This window comes from Barbatula barbatula, assembly GCF_947034865.1.
Source record: "Barbatula barbatula genome assembly, chromosome: 5".
NCBI lineage: Eukaryota > Metazoa > Chordata > Actinopteri > Cypriniformes > Nemacheilidae > Barbatula > Barbatula barbatula.
This window is the reverse complement of record NC_136769.1, coordinates 10,376,421-10,402,124: the sequence shown is the minus strand read 5'-3', so window position 1 is coordinate 10,402,124 and position 25,704 is coordinate 10,376,421. Positions and strand designations below refer to the sequence as shown.

Below are 25,704 nucleotides of genomic sequence, written 5' to 3'. Positions count from 1 at the left end.
TAAGATAGTCCTATTCCATAGACCCTGTTAGTCTCAATGTATTGCTCGTTAGAACTGTATTAAAGGGAACAAAAACATGCCAAAACAGAACATGTATGAGGGTGCTCTCTAAAGATACTCAAGGGTAATAACAAGCACCTTGCAGGGCAAATACAGAATGCGGTTTGAGTGCTGTATACCAAACTAAAAACAAATAGGCTAATGTATTATTTATATCCACAGTAAAGGGTGGAGCCTGAATTTGATCTCCAAAGAGACACTGGCCCGGCTGCTTCCTGAAACCCCACATAGTCCCTTAGCTTATCTGTTCCAAGTAAATATTCCATGTGGCACGGTGGCTTGGTTGCAGGTCAGTACCCTGAACCTGGACAGCCTGCGGAAACACAACACTTAGAATTTGTTCATTTCTAAGCATGCAACATGATGTCAAAACGGTTTACTTGAACTTTACTCACTTATTCGCGAAAGTTCCTCTTTTATGAGGTGACCTCTGCATCTTTTCCTGTGATTCTTGAGTAATCAAATGGATAACCTCCTTGGCTGCTTGCCCGCAAAAGCTTGGGTTGGGAATGTCAGTCATGATCAGGTTATTCCAAATATCCCTCGAACACATCCAGTTCAGTGTCTGTGTCGTAGGGAATGGAGGCTGGATCAGATAAGACTCCCAAATCCACCAGGGCCTGATCCATGTCCTCTGGCAGGAATACTATCCCTACATTAAGGACTATGTATTCCATTAAAAATGCATAGTAGAGAATCAAAACATTCACAAAAAACAGGCCGAGATAAAACATATATGGAACCTTGTCAATCAACGATTCAACCGAATCTAACTGCGAATAAATTGATTGTGTCATAGAACCCAAAACACACGATGCTGTCTCACCGAGCTGACTGAGAGTGAATACATTAAAAGCATTAAGCACGATGTATATAAAACAGATCAAGCATTCATTTCATATTTAAGTTAACTGTGGTGATGCAGGTTTGTTTACATCTCTGTTTAAATTACACGTATCTTACAACGTATGTTTTACTATATACGCTTGTGTTTGCAGTCATGCTTTCATATCATTTACAAGTTCGTATGAAAAAAAAGTCTCAGACATCTGTCACTGTATCTTCTGCAACGTTGGTATTTTCATCAAGCCACGCGACGCGCCTCGAAGTCAAGCTGACGATGCAGTCCGCGGGGCTTTCCTTTGATGCTCCTGAAGGACAACGATCAGTTTTAAAACAGAAATGAACGGATGAATGTCTATTAAGAGCTCAGCGTGCTGTCCAAAACGGCCTGTGCTGTTGAACACCGAATACAAAACGCACTCTTTTCAATTCGTTGTGTTGTTCGAACATCAGCAGGCTGGTTGGCTAAAACACCCATCCTCTAAAACCCGCCCGTTTTATGAAACGCTCGATGTGTGTGACAAAACATATATGAGCCTGATGGTATAAACTATGCAGACGTCTAGCAAGTCATCTCCGAAGAGAAACAACGCGTGAAAAACAAAAACAAACGTCGCTTTCTGATGACGCCACCAAAACGTTGCATGCACATGCCGAGCCTGGGAAATTGAGTTCATACAGACTGAAAATGTCATTTGGAGTCATTCTATGACTTTCTTCTCCGAACTACAAATCCCATGTCGGCTGGTAATGAGCTGTCATGAACGCTAGGTCGACAGGTAGGTATGTTTTCATGTGAGATTTCTGGGCCTTCACTGTGGCGGATATGGATCCATTCGCCTAGCAATTTTTGTTGAAACATAGATATTGCGATATAAAAAACATGTTCGGCCGTTCGAGGAGCTGGGTCGGAGGACAGGGGAAGTCCAAAAACATTCACTCTTTGGAACATTTGAAGTAAGTTGTCATGCACATTTTGCAGCTAATTCGTTAGCCGGCTGAGCTCGTGCAGTTACGTTACGAGCCTTTTAACGGGTCAGTGTTTATTTATTGCTGTGGAAAATCACTCATTAGGGCTTTACGAAGTTGAAAGTTTAATATTTCGTTGTTGCTGTTTAGTTGCGATGTTACTGAACACATACGTGAAAAGCACTGAGTAAAGATGTGGGGCTGTGTTTCAAAAACGAATAAGCTGCATATTAAGACAACATTTTTATAACGTAACAAATGTAACGTTGCCTTAATGATGAAATGCGGTATAAGCAGAGAGCTCACTAGGCATTACGCCGAAAGCGTCATTTGCAGTACGTCAGGTTACGCTTGGTTAAACCTGGTTGAAAATGAACAATGTTTTTAAAGATATTTGTAGTATATCCATAGTAAACCGAAATTTAACCATAAGTTACGAATATTTCCGTGGGAACATTGTGTTAACTACTTAAATCCATGTTGTACATATATATGCATGGGTTTCGGGATTTTTGGTGTAATAAAATGATGATTAATTTGTTAGGACGTTAACTTTATGTAATCCTTTTAAAGCAAAGTGAATTGAAACATTTTTAAAGCAATTGTAACCCTTAGACTCACTTAACCCTCTGAGAGATTTATAAGATTGTGACATTCAACTATGTACTAAGTGTATGAATTTTTAGGTATATGTACCATGTTCTTACGAAGAACACAACAGTGACTGATCACAACAGAAACCTACTGGTGGAAACTATCCGCTCCATCACTGAGATTCTCATCTGGGGAGATCAAAATGACAGCTCTGTGTTTGAGTGAGTTTCATCTGTATCTGCACATTAAGATTTTGTCTTGTTTTATTTCATACAAGTGATCAAATATAATAATGACCAAAATAAAGCAATCTACCTTTTCTTCGTAGCTTCTTTTTGGAGAAGAACATGTTTGCATTTTTTCTCAACATACTGAGGCAGAAATCCGGGCGCTATGTGTGTGTCCAACTTCTGCAAACACTTAACATTCTTTTTGAGAACATAAGTCACGAGACGTCTCTCTGTGAGTAGAGCTAAACAACGTACAAATGTTATGCATTTCTATTGATATAAAATATATTTGGATTTGGATATATTTATGTCTAAACATTTACTATGCGTTTATTTTTTCCTAGATTACTTGCTCTCCAATAATCATGTCAATTCCATCATTGTGCATAAGTTCGACTTCTCAGATGAGGAAATCATGGCGTACTATATCTCCTTTTTGAAGACTTTGTCTTTGAAACTCAACAACCATACAGTACACTTCTTCTACAATGAGGTAAGTTGTTTTTGCAGGGGCATCTGTGGTTTTAAAATGACAGTTGACATACTGAGAACAGAAGGCGGGTATTGGTGGGAGCTTGTTTGCGTTCTGTGTGCAGTAAACTTCAGTACATTTACAGGAAGAGTTAACAGCTCACAGTGACTTTGTAGAACTGTGTTTCCTGCTTTTTCATGCATCTCAGTGCTTTGAGCAATTATGCTCTTTCATTTTGGATGTATGCAATCCATCTGTAAGTTAACAACTGTTTTACATTTACATTGTCGGTAAGCAGACGCTTTTTTCCAAAGCGACTTACAAATGAGGTAAACAGTGAAAGCAATTGGAACAACATAAGTACAACAAAAAGCGTAAGTTCAATAGAACTGGTCTCATATTGCCTTCCACAGTATACAAAGCTAAGTAGTTTTTTGATAGAAAGAGTAGAAAAGAGATAGAGATCAGAACTGATCGGTCAGATGCTGACGGTAGAGATGTGTTTTCAGCCGATTCTTAAAGATTGCTACAATTGCTTTTATGAGAACTTGAAGTTAAAATCAAGTTCAGAGCTTCTTTGTATAGGGGGAAGTTATTGGTGTACTGTAAATGGTTGTACTTATTTCGCCATGTGTTCTTTATTCCACGGCACCTTTGATGGTTGTTAGTCATTGGTGTCAGGAATAGAGAGGGCCTGTATGGAGGGATTTTCTTTTTGAGAGATCTGGTGCTGCGGTATTCATTGATTCACCAACACTGATTGAATATAGAACGCATGTTAGACATGTTTTTTAAACTCATTTTATTACATCATCAAATAGAATATAAATGCAGTTCAGTGTAACTACATGAGACAAATGTAGTGCATTGTGTGGCCAAGTACAGATAAAAATGTTGGGAGTGACAACTCCATTGAATTTTGAAAATGAGTAATGTAAGTAAACTGATACAGGAGTCACTCCTAACCTGCTCTAAATATTGATCTAAATAGTTCTACAGAAACTCAAGTTATTTAGTTGGGTTGTGCTCAGACTGTTCAGACAGTCATGTAATGTACTGTGAATGCAATTGCCACTACCTTAACTTAAAAAAGAATTGGTTGTATAATGTTGTCTAAATTCAGAAACACTCATCTACTCTGATATCATCAAATAATAAACAAGAATTTAAATTGACAGATTTCCTTTAGATTAACTTAAAATAATATACTACTATAAAGTTCAGGCAGGGGCAAGTTCAGGATATTATCATGAGAACAAATTTGCATTCTTATCTCTGGTTGGTGAGTCATGCCTGTGATGTAATATTTCAGGTGTCATGCTTTAACTGTGGTTGCTTGATCAGTGACCAATCCTTAATAGTTTTATCAAAAAACTGATTTGTTTTAGTTTAAACCAAAAACACTAGCTGCAGCTCTCATCTCTCTTGGAGCGAATCCTCCTTGTTGACGGCCTCGCTCTCTGTCTCCCATGCTTCCAGCACACTAATGATTTTGCCCTGTACACGGAGGCCATTAAGTTTTTCAACCACCCAGAGAGCATGGTCAGGATCGCAGTCAGGACCATCACGCTCAATGTGTACAAAGGTGAGTAGATTGCTGACTCCGCAGCGCTGTGGCCGATCAAACCTTCTCTCTGCTGTCAATCGCTCTGTCATGCCTCTGATGCATGGGCATGCTACTCTGCTCTCCGCCATCTGTAAGTAACACGCACTCGCATTTAGTGATCAGTGCAGCCTGATGACACACTGGGCTTTCTCTTCAATATGCTGTCATGCATTTTAATTGAGGGAAGACGTCAAAAGGCTCTCTGTGATCTTTTTTATAAGATTGTTCTTTGGCTTGAGCTTATTCTGTACTGTACCCTTTCCTTAAAGGGATAGTTCATCCAAAAATGAAAATGCTGTCATCATTTACTCACCCTCAGGTTGTTCCAAACCTGCATAAATGTATTTGTTCCAATGAACACAGATAAAGATATTTGGAAGAATGTTTACAATTTTCATTTCTGGGCATCATCCACGACCATAGTAGGGATGAAAATGTTATATTATGAAGAACTTGGGAAAACAAACACTTCGGAGGAACCTTTGACTACCATTCATTTTTTTCACTATGGTTGTCAATGATGTCCCAGAACTGAAAATTACTAAAATGTTTACCAAAATCTCTCTGTGTTCATCAGAACAAAGTAATTAAAAAAGGTATGAAATGACACGAGGGTGAGTAAATGATGACAGAATTTAACTATCTCTTTTAATAACTGAGCTCTTAACATTTCCTATCTGCTTTATGCTTGCTATTGAATTCCTGTTTGTCCTCTAGCTGATCAGTTGATCCCTGTAGAGATGTGTTTGAAATGATAAGTCGTAAATGTGCAAATGGTGATTATTGCCTTATTGTGCATACAGCGGGCCACTTGCCACACTAGGCTACACAAAAAATGGAAATGGAAAAATGGTGATTGAATTGAATAACAAAATGTCATGTGCAAATATTTGATGGTAGATAATTTCTCAGAACTTACTTCACTTTTCTTGTCCAAAAGGTCATTTTTAGTGTAATATTAGACTGTTCCCCTCATGTTCACACATGTGCCCTTAAAGAGTAACCACATGAGGTATGCACATTTTGACAACTGGAAACCTACTGTAGGTAAGAACAAAGTCAAATGCAACTTGATTACTCGTCCTCAAGTCATCCTAACTGAATATGGTTTCAATCAACTATATGGTTAACTCTTACTGGATTATTCTTCCAGAAGAAAAACATATTCAGTTAGGATGCCTTGAGGGTGAGTGAAACTTGGGGAAGTTTTGACTTGGTAGTGAAATATCCCTTTAAATGTTTATGCTTAATCTACATCACATGCATCTCTAAGGAACTACAGAGAATGAATTGCATTTCAAGAACCTGATTGTATAAATGACCAATTGGGTGGTACATTTTCCTCTTGGCTTTAGCATGTCCTGGCAGCTATGTTTTATGTCTAGTTACTGTGGTGTCACTGTGTTTTTGGGCTGTTCTTCTTATGCTATTTTGTGCAGGTTTAGTTTAAGCCACTAGATGGTGTGGTAGTTATATCTCTAGGCCCTCAGGGCCAGAGCTCCACTAGTTCAGTAATCCTGTTAACCTTTGTCTGTTCTTCCCCTCTCCCTCTATGGTGATTCCTGTGTGCCTTATTCAAGTGTCATGTAAGTTGGTCAAATTCAGAACTTTACAGAACTTTTTTTGGCACTTGTATTGCATGTTATTTGTGGTTTTGTTGTAAGCATAATGTGTGTGATCTGTGTCAGTTATAGGTGTGTATGTTTTCAACTATTTTAAGTTGAGGGGTCACATTGCAAATATCCTGTTATATATCCCTGTTTCTATTTATTGCATTGAAATAATATGTTTGACAGATTGTGATGCCATTTATAAAACATGTTTATCTCCCGATCAGAAATAGCCCAGCTCCTTATTCTGTAGTTGCATCATTAAACACAACACTCTCACATCTGAATAGTGTCTCCCCATTTCCCTGAAATTAACCTCTTATGCTTTTATGAACCGCTGTGTCAGTTGTGTTATACTTAACCACAGTGTGTCTGTTTCCTGATCCACGTGACTGCTGTCAAATAACTGACAACTTTTGTCCTACCTTGTAGTGGACAACCAGCACATGCTGCATTACATCCGGGACAAAACAGCCGTGCCCTATTTCTCCAACTTGGTCTGGTTTATAGGGAGCCATGTCATAGAACTGGACAAGTGTGTGCAGACCGATGAAGAGTAAGACGACTTATTTTAAAGAGCCAATTAGCAACATGTAATTCATCTTCCCACCACTAGATAACACCAGAGACCATAGAGTTGATCGGAGAATTTGCATTACTGGTGCCAGTGTGTTGATAGATTGTGCACAAGATTCCCCTAATTATTACCACAAATTAATGTAAACCTTTTTCATCATCAGGCATAAGAACAGAGGAAAACTGAGTGACCTTGTTGCTGAGCATCTGGACCACCTTCACTATCTAAATGATATCCTTATTATCAACTGTGAGTTTCTTAATGATGTGCTGACCGACCACCTGCTCAACAGGCTCTTCCTGCCCCTCTATGTGTACTCTCTGGTCACCCAAGACCAGGTGAGTCCTCTGCCTTTTGTCTTAACCTTTCATATGTTCAACATTAAGAAACCCCTTTGTTGTGATGTTAATTCAGTATGTTGGCTGCAAGTTTTGATGACTCTTCTCGTTTGTAAAGTGTTGTTTTACTCTTTTAAAATGATCAAATGTATTGTTTCTCTTATGTCAGAACAAACGAGCAATACATTTTTCCTCGTAACTTTTTTGTGTTGGTAATGAAAAGCATGATGATATAATATAACAGCAGGTAAAATTGTGGGGCTCTGCTTCGTCAATTGCAATAAAGATCTTATGATTTTACAAGCATTCATATGGCTATGAAATAAAAAAGCAGATACAAAAAAAGTTTGTATAGTTGTGATACATTGCGGTTAAATGTAAACGCATTAAAGGAACAAATAAAGAACAGCATGGGTTGTAACAATATACAGGTAATGACAATAACCGGGATATTAAAATTCATGATTATCAATACTGTGCTAATTCCACACGTACGTTAATATTGTAATATTGATTCAGCACCTGCTTAAAGTTTTGCCTTAAGAGATTTATGTAAGTGTGATTTGTTGCGGAAAACACAAATACACAAAATGAAATATCATTTGACCGATAACATTATTTGTTCTTTAAAAAAAATTGATTGTGAAAATATTGTTAAAGGGTTAATTCACCCAAAAATGGAAATTGTGTCTTCATTGACTCACCTTGGAGTTTTTCCAAATGTCTTTGTTCTGAACACAGAGAAAGATATCTGAAAGAATGCTTGTAACCAAACAGATCTTGCCCCCCATTAACTACCATAATAGGAATAAATACAATCGTACAGCAGTCAAAAGTGACCCAGAACTGTTTGCTCCCCATTAAATGTCTTCGTCTGTGTCTAACAGAACAAAACAAAAGAATAAAGTAATTTTTACTACTGTGGGGAGCAAGATCTGTTTTGTTATATGCATTCTTCCAAATATCTTTCTCTGTGTTCATCAGATTTAGAACAACTCGAAGGTGAGTAAATTATGACAGAATTTTTAAGTTTGGGTGAAGTATTCCAAAAAAAGTATTGGGTGAATTATTTTGGCCAAAATAACCATGAAGTGAAACTCCGTACGGCCCAATATATATATATATATAGAGTAATTACATGAGCATAGTGATTGTTTCATATTGCAAGATTTTTAGTACCATTTCTAAACCCTCTCATATTTTCAAAGAGGCACCATGACATATTATAACTGTTTGCATCTTTTTTCCAGTCAGAAGAAGGCAAGATCAACCCTCAGGTGTCACTCTACCTGCTGTCACAGGTTTGTGTAATGAGATTTTTTGTTTTGTTAAGACTTGCATTGAGAGAACAGATCATGGAAGGTGAACTGCATGAGTGGGTAATGAGTTTGTAATGTATTGACAAATTTGTCTCTAGGTGTTCCTGATCATCCATTACCGGCCACTGGTGAATTCCCTGGCCGATGTCATACTGAATGGAGATCTGTCCATGTTCTCCGTGCAAACAGAGCAAAGTGCTCACAAATGTTCAGTGAGTATATTCGCTGGAAGTGTCACGAGTGAATATGATAAAGTTGAAATGTATTCAAATGAGCGATGCACTGTGCAACTGTAGCTTTTAATCACTTTCAGTTTAAATGTGTAAGGGGTTAAGGCTCAGAGAATCGCGTACAGATATTTATTAAGGAGACACTTTATCCAAAGAGATATTTAGATTGTGAATCTATACTTTGAACACTCTTTTCATGAGATTGAACCCATTGTACTACACAGTATAAAGTTGATCTGCCTCTGTTAGGTGTTAAATGATATTCATTGTGTATTAAACCACGACTGGCCAAACTTTCCCCTACCCAGTGTTTTTTGCAGTGACGTGCGCTCCCATTGAACTTGCTAAATGTTATCAGCTCACCAGATCTCTTAACAGACTACAGAGGCACAGTGCCCTTTATTCGATATAATGCTTATCAAACCCCCAATTAAACTTCTGAGAAAATGGGTAGTTCCGAAAACGCTGTTGTTCCAGTCGAGGGACGAGATGGTAGGAGAGGATAGGAGAAGAGAATTTTTCATTGTGGTTTGCATCTGTTCTTGTTATTTTCATGAGTGTATTTAACACTGAGGTAAGAGACGCAGATAAGAGCGCTGTGATATCAGTGGTGTTAATGGCTCGCTTTGAAGTTTTCTACACAGTAGACTAGACATCGCTGCTGAAGAGTGTAGGTGGAAGTGAGATTGTGCAGAGCAGGCCTGTAGCACGCTGCTGGTTTTTTATTCTGTTGATGGCAGAATCCGGGCCAGGCCACACATATGCCTGTATGCAAATATTTGTCAGCTTGAGCTGTTTGCTTGTATCTGGCTATGACACCAAAATGTCAGACTGGTTGCTGGGAGAGGGTTTGAGAAAAGTGCTTCCGCTCCTGTCGGGGAAGCAAAGATGGGGACGTTTCAGTCAATAATGTAAACAATTTATGTTTTGTACAGACGATAACCCATATGATAAAAATTTTGTTTACCTTTTTTTAAGCGATCAATAATAAATCAATAAATAATCATAATAATAAATCAACAATTTCCACTAGATGATATCAAGCATTAACACATTGTAGAACGCATGTAAATATAGTATGCTGATAAAATGCAATTCTTTTTTGAATGGGAAAGATTTGCGTTTGTACTGGATAAACAAAACTATTATTAGCCTACCGTATCTAATCTGGTGCTTTAAATAATAGCTGATACTTAAAACTATAATTACTGGAAAATGTGGTGATTAATATATTTCTAGAATGCGTTTGGTGGCATCTTGAAAGCAAGCCTACCTAAGCACAGCCCATTCTGCTAAATATGTTTTTGCCACCAGTAAAAAAAGAATCGTCTGTCAGTCAAGTTGCCTTTTCAAGGAAACTGCCTCTTTTTCTTATTTGTGTCAGTGTTATCAAAAGCCATTTCCTTTTTCCCGTACTCTGCCCCTTTTCTGAGGTCTGTTTCACCTCTCAGGCTTCACCACATCGTGCTCTGCTCGACTCTTTTTTTTTTTTAATCAGCTGATGGTAATCTGTCAACCTTTAAACCAGCGAGACCTGAGCGACTGCTACCTGACATCTACCTCGAATTCAATTAAGAGGCCGTTATCACAGTAATGCAATAAATCATGCACGCTAGTTTGAAACATTGTCAAATTCATGTTAAATGAATTTGAATTGTAGATCATTAACCCCTGCACTTGAAGTAAGCAGAGTAACGTGATACTTAGTTTTTTTTGGGCTTTGAAATGCAATTGTTTTGCTGACTGTTACATTTTCTTCAGCTTGCTTATTGCATTGCATGCTTGGAAGTGCCAAACATGTGCTATAAATTAAGCTGACAGCAACAACAGAATAGAGCGGCTTGTTTTTAAATCACTTTGTGCTACTGTGAGATCCAGATGTGCAGATGATATGAACAAGAGCTTTTTATAGCCAGAATGTTTTTATTAACAAGGAGCCGTAAATATGATTATAAGAGATACCGTCCTAGCCCATATAAAACATATTTTTTATGAGAAGTATTGAATGGGATATCTTTCTACCCACCATAAAAGCAGTCAAGTTGGATTATAATTAACTGGATAATAATTGTATATAATCATATTTGATAAATTTGCTATTTTTGTAAAGCTGCTGCAAGTATAGGAGAATATAGGTTTTTTAGTTCAATCTGTTATAATTAATTGTGTAAAAATGTGTTGACCCCCCCCCAACTCATCGTGAGGAGCTCTCTAAGGAAGCTGGCGGGAATCCTTATGTAAATGCTAACTTTTTTTTGCCACATAGATACGGTTTCATTGCTCTGTTATAAAGCGATTTGCTTTACAACATCACTACACTGCGTCTAACCTACTTTCCCTTTCCCGTAAGGCCTGTGAAATAGGTGCTAGTACCTCTGTGTGTTACCAGTAACACACACGCAGAGACACATCACATTACTTTCATCTACCACAAGCCACAGATGGGGGTTGAGCACAGGAGGGAACAGCCGAGACAGGGCAGATCTGTCTTAGGATCTGGATTTTAAACAGGTCCCTGTTTGGATGACAGGAAGTATAAAGTTCATATAGTGCAGAGATGAAGCGTGAAACCGCATTGCTTTCATTTACGCCACTGTATTAGAAGCTTCCACTGTTTTCTCTACACATGATTTAAATAGTGCACTGCGAGTGTTAAGACATGCACCTGCTGCAGCGTTTGCTGGAAACGCACCTGTAACCCGGTGGCACGCTTTAGCAACCTGTTTCTGGAATTTCTTCATTTTCATATCAGTTGCGAATGTAAATCGGATCAAAGTATGGAAAGTATAGAATGCTTTGCCTCATTTAAACACATTTCCTTGTTCTCTTTCATATAAATTCGGTATATCTAGGTGTCTGTCGTGAAAGGATGTCACGTGTCAGTTGACCACAGTACAGCCTTTAGTAACTGTTAGACAAGCTGTGATCCTGCAAATAATGCTTTTTTGGTTTTGCTTATCTTCTCAGCAGTCTTACAGAGAGAGTGAGGTCATCATAACTGCTGTTCTGTATCATCTCTCATCTGTTACGTCGAACGGTCCTTTCTCGTAAACACATCTTGCCCTTGCAATTTTTCATTGCACTTTGAATAGAATTCCGTCATTAAGTCTGCGACCGCAGGCAGACCACAGATGGCTGTTTTTCGCAAGTGTGGCATCCTATTGAGCACTGCACTTCTCAGCGAGGCGCATGTTCTTGGCTCTTTGTCACCATGACCTGTTGCGGTCCTGGCTTTGTTTTTGTTGAGAAAGTGAGACGCACTGACGCTTGTAATCGGCTACGTGTTCTGTTTTTCTCACACTGCGTCTGAAAGAAACCATAGAGAATGCTAACGTTTCATCTTTGAAGGGAGAGCATTATCTTACTTATCAAAATGTACCATTTATTTTGCAGGCGGCGGTGCAATAAAAACACGTTCTTTGAATTCTCTCAAGTGTTCCTTGAATAGCAGGCCGAGTGGTTCAGCGTATCTGCGAGACCACGAAAAATGTGATTATTCATTTTGCTTTCCTGCTCTTCTTAGAACAAACTTTGTCGGTTGCCCTGAATGAGGCAGGGGTCCTTTATTGTGCCGTCCAACTGCGCTGCCTAGTGTATCTCATATCGCATGATTTATTGCAGCTCTTCAGAAACAGCTCTGCTGCCTGTATTGCATTCGCCTTTTTGTGTCCTTGACTGTTTGGCAGCTGTTTCCTGTTTTAGTGGCTTGTTGTTTCTGAGAAGCAAGCGGCTCTTTTCCTTTCACCGCCGTTTTGGGTTCTGCAGAAATTATAAAAGCAGCTATTGTTGTTATCTCAGAAGGGTTATGTGTGAATGTTATGTCGAGAATGGCCGGCAATGACCTACTCTCATGTTTCAGAGAGAAGCGTTTAGGAGCACTTTTGTTTTTTAGAGTTTGTTTGGGGCCTAATAAAGCTGGGGGACATCAAATTAAGATTCTGTTTGATATAGATCTTGATTTTCAGTTTAGAAGTTGCTGCTTTGGTATTTTCTCAGAAATTCTTCAAACGGTGAATTGGGTGTTTAATGTTCTTGCAGTTGCTTAGGTTTGCCCGATCACACTTTGGTAAAATGTTGTCCCCCTTTTGAAGCTCTACAGTGTTGAATTTTGGGGAGGCCTTGTGGTTAAAACTCTTTAACCCAAGAATGGGTAGTTTATAAACTACCACCATTGTGCCCCCTTTAAATAAACATTAGTAATAATTATTTTTATCCTCATGCCATGCCTGATGTCTATGACTTCAAAATGAATATTCTGTCTTTATTTACACACCCTGTTGTGATTTCAAACCTGTATGATTTTCCTCCTTCTGCAGAGCACAAAAGAAGATATTTTGAAAAATGTTTTCTAAAACTTAAAACCGTTGGTCAAAATACCTTTTTTTTGCAGGTTTTGCAGAAGAAAGAAAATCACACAGGTTTAGAATGACAACAGGTAGTAAACAGGAGTAAATGGTGACAGAATTAAAATTTTGAAAGTGAACTATTCCTTTAACACGCATCATTTTATATTTAAATGCATTGGCTTATAAAGCCAACATTTCTTCCAAATACCTTTTTCTGTGTTCATCAGCTTCTGGGCGAGTAAATGAAGACAGATTTTTAATTATTTTAATGCTGTGAATATTCATAGCCTGTGCAGATTAAACATTTTGGTTACAAAAGGCTGTTAAAAAAATATGCTCTGTCCCCTCTGTCATATTTTCAGAGCAATGCTGGTGTCCGTCGCTTCACCAAGCCGCCAGAGAGTCTGGAGCGTTCTTTAGAGATGAGCCGTCACAGGGGCAGGAAGAAGACTCAGAAAAGACCTAACTACAAGAATGTGGGTGAAGAAGAAGAGGAGGAGAGGGGAACGGAGGAAGGTCAGGATGAAGAGAAGGAAAAGGCTAAAGGTACAGAAGCTAGCTCAAAGGCCAGCAGGACAAGTGGGGATAAGGAAGGTGAGTAGCACTAGACTAAATTAATTTCCAAGCATGACTGATGAATGGCCCACCATTCACACCTCTCTTCCTGTGGCTTTGCTCTCACAACTGACCAAACAATAAGTCATCTTCTTCTTTGATGACCAGTGTTGTGAGTAATGTTTTTGATGTGTCATGTAACAAATAAAATACAGCCTAAGTGCCTAATGTATTCCATAATGTCCAAGTTACTTTACTTAAGAAGCATACCATTAAAGGGATAGTTCACCCAAACATTAAAAATTAAATCATCATTTACTTGCCTCATGCCATTTAAAACCGGTATGACTTTCTTTGTTCTGCAGAAGAAAAAAGAAGATATTTTGAAGGACGCTGGTAACCAATCAACATTGGGCCCTATTGACTTCCATTGTATGGATACAAAACAACTGAGACATTTCTCAAAATATCTTCTTTTGTGTTCCACAGAAGTCATATACAGGTTTTGAACGGCATAGGGGTGAATAAATGATGACTATCCCTTTAAGAATGAAATGTACTTCTATATTTACTACTAAATGCATCAACTGTACATGCATGTGATGGATATTGTCGTGTATCATTACGCTTCCGTGACGTATAGATGATGGCGTGGCGAGACGTTTGTTTATAAAACATTAAAATACTGCAGGTGAACAAAAAATCTTTCCTTCATTGGAATCCATGGTAGTGGCAAAAATAAACACCAAAATTTGGGTGTAGCCTCACAGCAGGGATTTACCTGAAGCTTGCGGGTGCGGTGGACATACGCTTTGCCTTTGAATTCATTAAATTTGACAATTGCATAACCTGTTGTCATTGCACGCAAACCCTGTCTTTATGAAGTGAACACAGCGAAAATACGGTCTTTCGATTTAAAGAAAAAGTGCCTGTCGGACAAACATGTGAGAACACCGAACTAGCTTATCAATGTGATGTAATGCAATAGTTTCCTCTTATGGCTATTTTGATTTTGTGTATATTCGGTACTTGTGAAAGTTATGTTCCCCGACACTGGTAATGAGAGAAATTAAAGCTCATAGTTAAGATATGTTTAGAGATCAACATCCTTGATGGCAACAGTAATCCAATTCACCAACAAATCAGATTTTAGATCTTAGCTTTGGCTTGTTGCCGGGGTTAAAGGATTTATAGAACATCAACCTGGCCTTTCCCAATGTTATATTGTTTTATGTTTGAATGTATGATTGTTTGACAGATATGTTCTTTCAGGACCAACAAAGGATGTTGATCACAAATCATGTCAGGTCAGTTGCGAGAGCATCCCACTTTGGATGCCTTCCCACACAATTTCTTTATTTAAACACGGTCACTTTGGTTCACGTTCATTCTGTGCTCTCCACCTCACCCCTTGCCCTGTGTCATATGTATTTAGTCACATTCATTTATCTGTGTTATATACTTGTTTTTCACATATGGACATTTTCAACTGATAATGAGATTTATTTGTTGGTCATTGATGGACTCAAAGCGCCACAAAATGTGAACACACATTTCTAAATTTCTACACATTCCTATTGTTGTTGTCCATATTTGTTTGTATTATAGAAGACTTTTGAAGAATTGTTGTGTAGGTGTAATGTTTACTGTGGAAGTTTTTGAAAGTTTAATTGTCTGTCATAGACATTTTCACCGCTGTATAGTTAATAAAATAGAAGATCTAGATATAAAAATGTGAAGGTTTGATACTGGTATCTTCCATGACTGATGCCCAAATCCAGCTCTGCTGTCATATGTTGTGTGGATATGTCTGCGTGTACTGCAGAGATTGAGATGGTGGTGATGGAGAAGTGCAGGATCTCTGATGTGTCCACGTTAACCGAACAAAACATTACAGACGAGGAGAAGAGCGCTGCGGCTGCTAGATCTGAAGTCCAGAAGAACAGGTAGTTGGACACACGAGAGCACACGTTGTCATAGCTAACTGGGATTAAAAAATAAAAACACACATAAACTGTAGTGCTTTGAAAAGTGTTAGTATGTGTTGGCCTGAACCGATAATCCTATAGTTGGGTAGTCAGTTTTGGTTCCTTTTAATCTGAACAATGGAGCTTCAGAGCTCTCTTCAAAAGAAGTCCAGGACGTGTTCAGACTGCTCTCCAAACCTTTTAAGTGCCTATTTATGTATTCTTGTCTGTATGAACATGCAATATCTGTGAAATTCTCAGGAATATCTCAGGAGGGTGAATCTAATGTTTATACAATATAAAGTTTAACCTATGATTGCTTCTTTGAAGTTTACAGATCAGTTTTGACATGAGGCTTGTGGTTTATACCTTGCCTTTAATATAACTCAATAATACATTGCTACATAACTCAGGCCAAGAGATTATGTTGTCATAATCTATTGTTTGGATGTTGATGTTGTCAAACATCCACGTGTTTTGTTACATCCATAAGTGTGCATGATTTTTAAAGAAATAGGAAATAAATGACTGTGTGTTTGTTTTATTCATAGGCCCTTCCTGGACATGTTATATAATTCACTGGATTGCGACACTGACGATTACCAAGCCCTGTTTGTGCTTTGTCTGCTTTATGCCGTATCTCACAGTAAAGGTACTTGATCTGTCTCCTCAACCCTGACAGTCTAGAAAGCGTCACTGTACACAAAGAAATGCAGATGTAAGAGTGAATCACTTCTAGTTTAAAAGACCATTTAAAGTCACAGCTGCAGCGGATAAAGGGACGGTTCGGTCTTAAATAAAAATGCGTTCATCATTGGCTCACCCTCATGTCATTCCAAATTTGCATGGCTTTCTTTCTTTTGGAGAAAAATATTATTAGGAATGTTGGTAACTAAACAACATCGGCCCCTATTGACCTCCATTGTATACACATAAATCCACAAAGATTTTTTTTCATCAATAACGTGTGTACAGTAATAGGCTTGCGTTGAAAGACTAGCTGGAAGTATACCCTGCTTAAACATTTAAACATGTGACTTCTGTAATAAAATTGCTAAACCAGCCAGTTATATCCAACCTTTCAACTTTCACTTATTCAAGTCACGTGTCAAGTCATAGACGTTAACAGTTTATGTTCATTTTGGGGGGATTGAAAACTTGAACGTTTGAAAACGGGTCTCAAAGTGCAAGTTTTTCAAAACGACGGCATTATCGTTAAAAGCGCATTATATGTGCAGGCACATGGGGTTTCTTTATAGCATAACGGCGCCATCCACTGCCATGCATAATACAGCGTTTTACTCATTTGTCAGCACTTTCCTTCCGTTTTGGCCTTTAATCCACACTGAGACTGTATTTTGTCAATGAAAACATAGCTTTTCGTAAACGCACTCGACAGTGGAAACATTTGAAAACAAAGTTGTGGATGATGTAAACTGAGGCGTTTAAAAACGATGATGCGTTTTTCGTCATGTGACGCAGTTGTTTCGACTGCACTCCTGATAGCATTAATGTCAGTTAATACATACTTTAGATTGCATTTCAGGAGACTGAATATTTAATCACTCGCAGTTATTGTTCAGCAAGCAGAACGTGAGTTAAGTTTCACTTTCCGCTTTTGCAGCTTTATAGTCTTGTGTTAAGGTGACAGCAGACAGCAGATTTTTGACGTCTCAGACAAATTTGCCGAAAAGAGCGAAGTGGACTGTACAACAAGAAGAAAAACTTGTTGAATTATGGAGAGAGAAAGACTATTTGTTCGACATGTCATCACCAGTGTATCATGACAGAGGGAAAACTGTTTTTGCGTTTGTAATGCACTTCACAGTCTGATGAAAAACTTCTTTTGCGGGTTTATTGGCATTTGATAAACAAGGAATTTGTGTATTACTGACACCAATTGATATGCCGGACAATCTTCTTGCATGTGTAATACAATCTGTCATAAACAACAGATGAGATTGCAGTGTGTGACATGAATTTAATCATGTTCGACAAGCAACGATCTTAGATAACTATATAAAATCGCACAGTGTGCAACATATCTAAGTTACCTCATTGTCCATCTATATAAAAATAGACTCCACATTGATGACATAATAAGGCAGAGAGTAAATAAACGAATTAATCAATTCTGATGTGTTTTACTCATGCGCAGTATATGGATGTGAGCGTTTTCCGACAGTATGGATGGCCAGCGTTTGGGAAACGCTTGAAAATGCTAGTTGTGGACGAAGAGCGTTTTAAAAACGAAAACTCTGTATTCAAATGAAAACGCACTAGTGTAGACAGAGTCCCAGATCCATGTAAATGCAGATCATTTTGATAATGCTGTCATGTGTACGGTAAACACTTCTCCGTTTTTCATTGTGTAAAAGTACTCAGTTTAAAACTTCTTGTTTAAAGAAAGTCTATTTACAACATAAATATTCCCTGTCCGGTGATGTTGAAACTTTAAAAACCTTATGTTTACATGTACAATCACACTGTATAGGATCACACCACTTGTCAGAAAAGACTGTTTGTTTTTATAATGCATAGTTCCAGTAAAAGACACAATTCTGGCTTCTGATAAAAGGGAAAGGATCATCGCAGATTGTTCTTTTGATCCCTCTTGTTGATGCATGCATTTGTGTACGTGCAGGTATAAACCTCGAGCTGTTAGAGAAGATCCAGCTGCCCGTGCCAAATGAGGAGAGGAACTTTTACAGCCAGGTGTTAGTGGAGCGAGTGATTCGGATCATGAGCCAGGCCGCTCAGCCAGGTACACATGCTGTCTCACCTGCACCTTTTCACTGAATCCTACTGAACTCTACCAACTGCTTGCTTTAACTTGCTGATTCTGCAGAATTTAGAGTTGCGTCTGAACTTGTCGAACAAGCCAGATGCTAAAAAAAGGCATAATAACTATTTCTGTGAATCATCTGCTGATGTTAATAATGTGGTGCAGGCAGGAAGAAAATACAATAACAAACAACAGTCTGATAGTACTGCCTTATTCATCTGAATTCTGATGGATACAGTCAAAACCCGCCCTACGTTCCCTTTTTATACCTTGTACATCAGGATGTTTCAGGATGAGGATTTTTATAGGATTACCGTTTCCTGATGTCTTTGATAATAGGTTGAGACATTTCTTCAGATGTGTAACCTTTGTCACACCCTTGAGTAACCATAAATGCAACCAACTTCCTGTAACTGTCAGTCTGTTTCACCTTTTTGCGAATTTTAGTGTTCTTTTATATGTTGACATTCAGACTTGCTTCACATCCAGGTAATAACAGGGTTGGATGAACACATTTTTTAAACTGTATTATTTGACTAAACCGTATTATATGATGCTCATCATTAGTACTCGACTATCGATCAGAGGCCTCACGCACCTTTATTAAGAACAAGACTCCACCAGTGGTCACTTGGAGCACAGTTTACCCAAAAAAAAAAAACCTTTATGACTTACTTTCTTCTGCAGAACACAAAGAAGATATTTTGAAGAATGTTAGTAACCGAACGTCGGCCCCCATTGACCTCCATTGTATGAACACAAAACCACTGATTTCTTAAAATATATTCTTTTGGTATTCCACTGAAGAAAGAGTCATGTATAGGATGAATGACATGAGTATGAATAAATAATGATGTGTTTGATTTGTTTATGGCATAGTTATACATGCGACAGTTCAGCGTCAAATCAAGTTGTCAGAATCAGTACGTGATGCTGTAACTTTGTACTTTTGACACTTCAGTTGAGGATCTGTTGTGACACTATGATGACAGTAAATCTAGTTACAGTTTCATCTCCGTGTATATTGAAAAAAGGAACGGACATATAAAACAAAGTCTATATTTTTGCTTTCAGTGCAAATCATTTTCAAAGTGGTCGTGATTCCTCTCATCCTGCTATCGAAATAACTTTACCTATTTCCTATGCATGTTTGACAATTGTCATTACGATGTTTAACTGTTGTTTTGGTTACACATGGCACATCTGAGCTAAAGGACTCAAATGCTCCACACTTCCTTTTTTGCCATGTTTGTTTTGATATTTCTCCTGGCATGTGTCAGAATTGTAATTGTGTGATAAGACAGCCCACTCATTTGACATCCTTATTACACGGCTCGTTGGAATGCTTGATTCTGATTGGCCAGTCGCCACATTTGCAGGTTCTTCATTCCCAGATAATAATTTTGACAAATTAAATAACAATATGTCTTTTAATATCATGCATGACATTATATTTACCAATTATTAAACCAAATTGCCTGTTCATGACGTTTGAACGTCATTTCTTGCATTAAAACAGCAAGTAAACAGCTTTTCCTCGCTGAAGGCCTGCATTTGGATAATGAAATATTTCCAATCTACATTTTATGTTCTAGTTTTTTTTCTCATGTGGCAAGTAGCCTTGTAATAAGCGGGATAATATACAAGCAGCCGGCTGTTATCACGAAATAAGCCCATACTTAAAGGTAGAAACAAGCTAGTGTTTGTTTTATATCATCACTCCAGAAGCAAAACTGTAAAGTCTAACTTGGGTGTTTGTGTGTCTCAGATGCAAAGGTGCGTCTTGCTACCCTGGAGTTGTGCTGTCTGCTCCTGAAACAGTCTGTCCTGTGCAGCTCTCGGTGCATTATAAAGGACGTCCATTTGGCCTGTTTGGAGGTAGGGACTTTGACATGCAGAACATCAAGCATTTTAATATCAGAAAAGCAGAATGAAATGCTAGAACTGGTTGTGTCCTTACCTGTCCATATCTATCAGCATATACAGTCAAACCAAAATCTATTCTGACAACTTTAACATTTCTCCCATTATCACATTTTATTCCATATAGTTTAGAAAATGGTACTAAACATGACAAGCACTCAAGAGTTAACCTGTGTCTGAACATGTGTGAAAAAATGGGGCCCACATTTTTTTCAATTTTACTGGTAGTCTGCTGTTTGAAGAATTTTGGGTATATATATATATATATATAGTTATAGTTAAATTGCTATACACAAAGCATGTAAACCAATATAGCATGTAGCATGACCAGGCAATATAATTAATAAGACATCAAAACTAATAATCACATTCATTCATTGTCAGATGCATCACACTATACTGTTAAAGTCTTGGATTTTCCTGTACTTTTACACAATAATAATGTCCTATGATTGGGGTAGTTTGTTTAAAAGAAATGAAATGATTCATTCATTCGTGATTTGACTATTCAGGATGATTCGATATTGCTTGTAACATATTTCGCTTGTTTATGGTACAGTATGCACTTTGTTTTTTCCCAGTAATTTCTTACATTGGCTAACTCTTCTTGCTTATTTCGAAACTAGATTCACAGGAAGCTCATAATAAAATTGTGCTCGTTTATATTGCGTTGCACAACTTTATGATGATTGTTTTTTTTTTTTTTAGGGTGCTCGAGAAGAGAGTCTTCACTTATTGAGGAGATTTTATAAGGCAAGTTTTCTGTTTGGTTTTACTTTCTTTTAAGTCTCACGTCAAGTTCACCCGTTGGCAAGTATTTACAGAAACCACATGTAACAAGTTCAATTTTAAAAATGTTTTGTAGAAATTATCCCTAGTGTTTCCCCTCAAGTCACCCAGTCGCATTTGATTTCCTTTTAAGACAGAGGTGGAATTAGGCTCACACATCTCAAAAGAAAGACATTTAATATTTGGGAAAATCCCAGCAGATTCCTGTTAAAACATGTCGACACGCTTGGTGGCTTCTTCACATTCAAGCATTTCTGCGAAAGCGAACTACTATTAAACAAAAGCAAATGCTTTAATCAGACAGAGACTCTGGGACTGTGTATGGAAACAGTTTTGTGCTGGGGCCAGTGGTTACATTAGGAATGAATATTGTTTTCTCGTCTGTACTACAGGCTTTAGCACTTTTGTTTTCGAAGTTCTAACATGTGCCATGATTCTGCTTACTGTACGTGGGAACTGTAGACGCTTTTGTTTTCAGATAACTTTTTCTGAACACGATACGCAAGCGTCGCATTCCTCCTGATGTTATCCCGCGACTTTATTATCAGGAAGCACAACAGGATCTGTGTACTGTACACAAATAAATACAGTTCTGAACATTCTGTTCTTAAATCATGGTTTGCCCGGGGAGGGATCGGGTTTTTGTATGTCACGTTCTGGAGTGTTTTCTTTTTATTGCCAATCGGTGTCTGAGCTCATCCAAGAAACATGCCAGTACAGAAAAAATATTCTACATAGTCCGTCAGCCCTCGTTGTTACTGTTCCTGTCTACATTTTAGAGTAATAGAGAAGTTGTTAAATCTTTTAGACATGTGAAAGTCATCAAATTGAAGTATGGAAATTATTCAGTGCCTAAGAAATGTTAAATCAAAAGTGTCTTTTAGGTTCTTCAAAACAGTTGTCCTTATTAAAATCTTTGAAAACTTTTTTGTGTGGTCCTGGTAAACTTTATACAGTGTTACCGGATGTCTTCACAAAGATAGCAATTCCAGTAGATTGTTTTGTTGGGTCATATTTGGGTCCCAATGAGAAAAACAACTTAAAAGTCTAACTAAATTATGTTTAATTAAAAATGTAAACATGCAGAACAGTTTGGAATTAACGCAAGCCAAGTTTCACTATTAAATCATGAATTATTGTGTGTACCTAATATAGAATGAGAGACAAAGGCTTAATCTGTATTTCGCAATAATGTGTCAATACGCAATAATGTAAAGTCCAAATGGAGCTTTTAAGTAGTGTTTAGTTTTCCCAGTGGAGTTTAGTTTCGCTTTTATGTGTTCAGTAAATGTTTCTTTACGATAATGTTTCTGAATATTTCACTTCCTGCAGGGGGAGGAGATCTTCCTGGACATGTTTGAGGATGAATACAGGAGCATGATGGTAAGGCTTACAGAGCACATACGCTAACAGTCACTTTTGCAATCTCACTTTTATTGTTGGTCATAACTTGATAATGCAGCGGTGCATCCTGCTTCTGGAGTGGAAGGAAACTGCTGTCATTCCTAAAGCAAATTTACTGGAAAAGGGATGGCTAATATTTCTTGTGTTTCTTCCTCTTACAAAACCTTTCCTGGGAGTATTGTTTGTCTTTGGTAAATTCACATTTTCTGTTTCTCTCTATGTAGAGTAAACCCCTGAACGTGGAGTATCTTATGATGGATGCATCTATTTTACTGCCTCCCACCGGAACCCCCCTTACTGGCATTGACTTTGTGAAGAGACTGCCGTGTGGAGATGTGGAGAGGACACGCAGGGTTAGAGATACACACTCATATTGAAAGCACAAACACAAAGGATTCCATCGGTAGGCTAGAAATGCCGTTCTTTGTCCCATGTGTGGGGCTCAAGGCATCTGGGAAGGCATCCAACAGTTCTCAGAAATCAATTTCATGTTCAATTTAGTAGGAGGTGATAAGCTATAACTGTGGGACCAGGGATCAGTCTCATTACTCTCGACTGGATAGCTTAAGTTGCTATAATAAGATGCCACGTCATTATATTTTCTTCCCGAATGTGTAATTAAATGCTTGATAGCTAAATGTATAATTGTATCTTTGCTCTTCATTGCTCACTGTTTACATGTCCTACTGGTCTTGCTGTCTACTTGGAAAAACCACAGTTCCCACTTTACCAAGAACTGTTTACTTGACAAATATTTGGAGGCTACATTTCACTGTTTTTAATTAAAAAAATGTTAATATTTAACTTGCATAATGAAGTTGTGTTAATACCGGTATTGCACACTACTAGTATTTGCTGTGCCTTCACAATTGGTCTTCAGTTTAATTCCGTAGGTCTTATTAGAGCTGTTATCTAAATGAGACTATAGTTTTTTGTTTGAGAACATTAAGAATAATATTTAAACTACTAGAATTAAAGTACACACGCAAAGGAACACTGAGCAAAAGGCCTCAATTATTTACTTATATAAAAAAGATTGAGTAGGATTAAAGCCATTATTTCTGCATTGTCACCATTGCTTTATCGCTGTGACATCATTAACCGTTCCTGCATGTGTCCGTTCAGGCTATCCGTGTGTTCTTCATGCTGCGCTCGCTATCCCTTCAGCTACAGGGTGAACCAGAGACTCAGCTTCCTCTCACTCGGCCAGAGGATCTTATCAAGACGGACGATGTGCTTGACCTCAGTAAGGCCTTACTGTCACGTCAGATTTGTAATCAAACTTTTTCTTATTTGTCAAAGCACTCTTTGACTTATTAACAATAGCTGGCATTCAAGATTACGCAATTTTGTGTAAATGCATCATGGTGCATTAATGCTTTATCATCAGACGTTTCCACTCTCTTGGACTTTATTTTTGCAAGAAAAATATGTGTAATTGCCATTTCTTACAAACTGCGTCTCCTTGGTTTTAAGATTCATCTGTTGACTTTACTTCCTTTTGTATTTCTCATTAACTGTGTACCACACGTGTTGAAATCGTGGTGTGTGTACATACACCTTTTTCACGCAATCTGTGGGTTTGCACTGTTAACCGGTTATCACATCACCATGTGTTGCACGTCCCTTCTCTTTGCACCTCCAGCTAAGTTATGTCCAGGTGTCCTGGTTACCTCAGGGCCTTTCACTTTAAAATGTAAGAGGGGGTGTGTGTAGAAGAACTGACTCAGAACTTCCACTGTCACTAAGGCCTGCAGCCGTTGTGGGCAGCTGTCTTAAGCTCTTCCAGTACGTCTGGCATTTGACAGTAAGGCAGTCTGAGCAGCACCTACAGGCTGGGTCACAGAGTGGGCGGGACAGGCCCTGGAAGTGTTCGCAGGTGGGAGGAAGCTCAGATTTTGCTGCCAAAATCAGCCCACTGTAATTTCCTGTCACGTTGCATTTGGTGCACAAAAGGGTTAATGCGCACAGCATATGGTTGCGTGCGTTTGGTCCGGGTTTGAACCGTTTGTTTCGCCAGAATTGGGAAATGTGTAGAAAACTTTGTCAAGTTTTAGATTAGTTTAAGTTTAAGACAGATTTAGATTAAGTGACTAAGCAAAGGCATGTTTTATAGTTTACCTCAGTATGATACTCTTATCCTTCAAACCCCACGTATGATTTTCTTTTGGGAAGCACAATTTATTTTTTTTGTAGTAAAAAGTTCAAGCAGTTCTGAAAGTGTATGTTGACCTGATGTCACCTAACCCACTCCCCTGCCTTGGTTATGACAAATTGCTTATTAAATTTCACCTTTGTACGTTTTGGTAAAGCTGCAATCTGGAACGTTTTGGAGTTAAAATAATACAAATCAGTTATTAAAAGCAAGTGCACAAACACAACGTTCAAAACTCCATAACTTTCCATGATTCACAACTGTAAGTTAATGTAAAAAATGTCAAGCTTCATTTTAACGTACCTAATATATAAAGGAATACTCCACCCATGAAAATTCTGTCATAATTTACTCACCCTCAAGTTGTTCCAAACCTGTTTTCATTTCATTGTTCTGTTGAACACCAATAATTGGTGGAATGTAAGCAACTGAAATTGTTTCTGGGAAATAACTTACTACCATAGTAGGAAACATATTGTATCTTTTTTGTTCTGTTGAACACAAGATGAGATATTTTGAAGAATATAGGAAAGCAAACGTTCTGGGGCACTTTTGACTACCATTTTAATGTTTCCTACTATGGTATTCAATGATGTCCCAGAACTGTTTGGTTTGAACATGCTCCCAAATATCTTTCTCTGTGTTAAATTTATACAGATTTGGTACAACTGGAGGGTGAGTTAATAATGACAGATAATGACAAAATAATTTTTATTTTTGGGTGGAGTAAGCTGTGTCAGATTCAGCTGTTTTTTAACACATGTTAAGATGAGTAACATGGAATCTTGTGTTTCAAAATAATATGGTGATAGAGGCAAAAGTTACAGATTGCAGCATTAATAAATGTGTGACCTTGATTGTTAAGATTGATAATGTTAAAATGAGTCTGTTTCACAGGCAAAGTTGAACATTACTTGAAAATCTTGCGTTTG

General features: G+C 38.0%; 2 protein-coding genes across 4 annotated transcripts in view; one reads left to right on the top strand and one right to left on the bottom strand.

Moving 5' to 3' along the window:
• Positions 1–460: 460 nt before the first annotated feature.
• dexi (Dexi homolog (mouse)) lies at positions 461–1,007 on the bottom strand. The gene has a single exon (XM_079457177.1). It carries the CDS (start codon positions 855–857, stop codon positions 588–590), a length of 270 nt encoding a protein of 89 aa, XP_079313303.1. The 5' UTR covers positions 858–1,007; the 3' UTR covers positions 461–587.
• Positions 1,008–1,649: 642 nt separating this feature from the next.
• clec16a (C-type lectin domain containing 16A) overlaps positions 1,650–25,704 on the top strand; it is a 35,069-nt gene continuing 11,014 nt past the window's right edge. Inside the window, exons 1-18 of one of the 3 annotated variants that reach the window (XM_079456078.1) lie at positions 1,650–1,860; positions 2,559–2,687; positions 2,795–2,928; positions 3,041–3,189; positions 4,648–4,757; positions 6,817–6,940; positions 7,125–7,299; positions 8,550–8,600; positions 8,717–8,830; positions 13,557–13,788; positions 15,575–15,695; positions 16,268–16,368; positions 18,361–18,480; positions 20,270–20,379; positions 21,133–21,177; positions 22,546–22,596; positions 22,842–22,970; positions 23,743–23,863. In XM_079456078.1, the coding sequence (XP_079312204.1) occupies positions 3,185–3,189; positions 4,648–4,757; positions 6,817–6,940; positions 7,125–7,299; positions 8,550–8,600; positions 8,717–8,830; positions 13,557–13,788; positions 15,575–15,695; positions 16,268–16,368; positions 18,361–18,480; positions 20,270–20,379; positions 21,133–21,177; positions 22,546–22,596; positions 22,842–22,970; positions 23,743–23,863 (1,609 nt within the window). In that variant the 5' untranslated portion in view covers positions 1,650–1,860; positions 2,559–2,687; positions 2,795–2,928; positions 3,041–3,184. Of the gene's footprint in view, positions 1,861–2,558; positions 2,688–2,794; positions 2,929–3,040; positions 3,190–4,647; positions 4,758–6,223; positions 6,361–6,816; positions 6,941–7,124; positions 7,300–8,549; positions 8,601–8,716; positions 8,831–13,556; positions 13,789–15,574; positions 15,696–16,267; positions 16,369–18,360; positions 18,481–20,269; positions 20,380–21,132; positions 21,178–22,545; positions 22,597–22,841; positions 22,971–23,742; positions 23,864–25,704 lie in introns of those variants that run through there. The other 2 variants (XM_079456080.1, XM_079456079.1) reach the window with 2 other exon arrangements.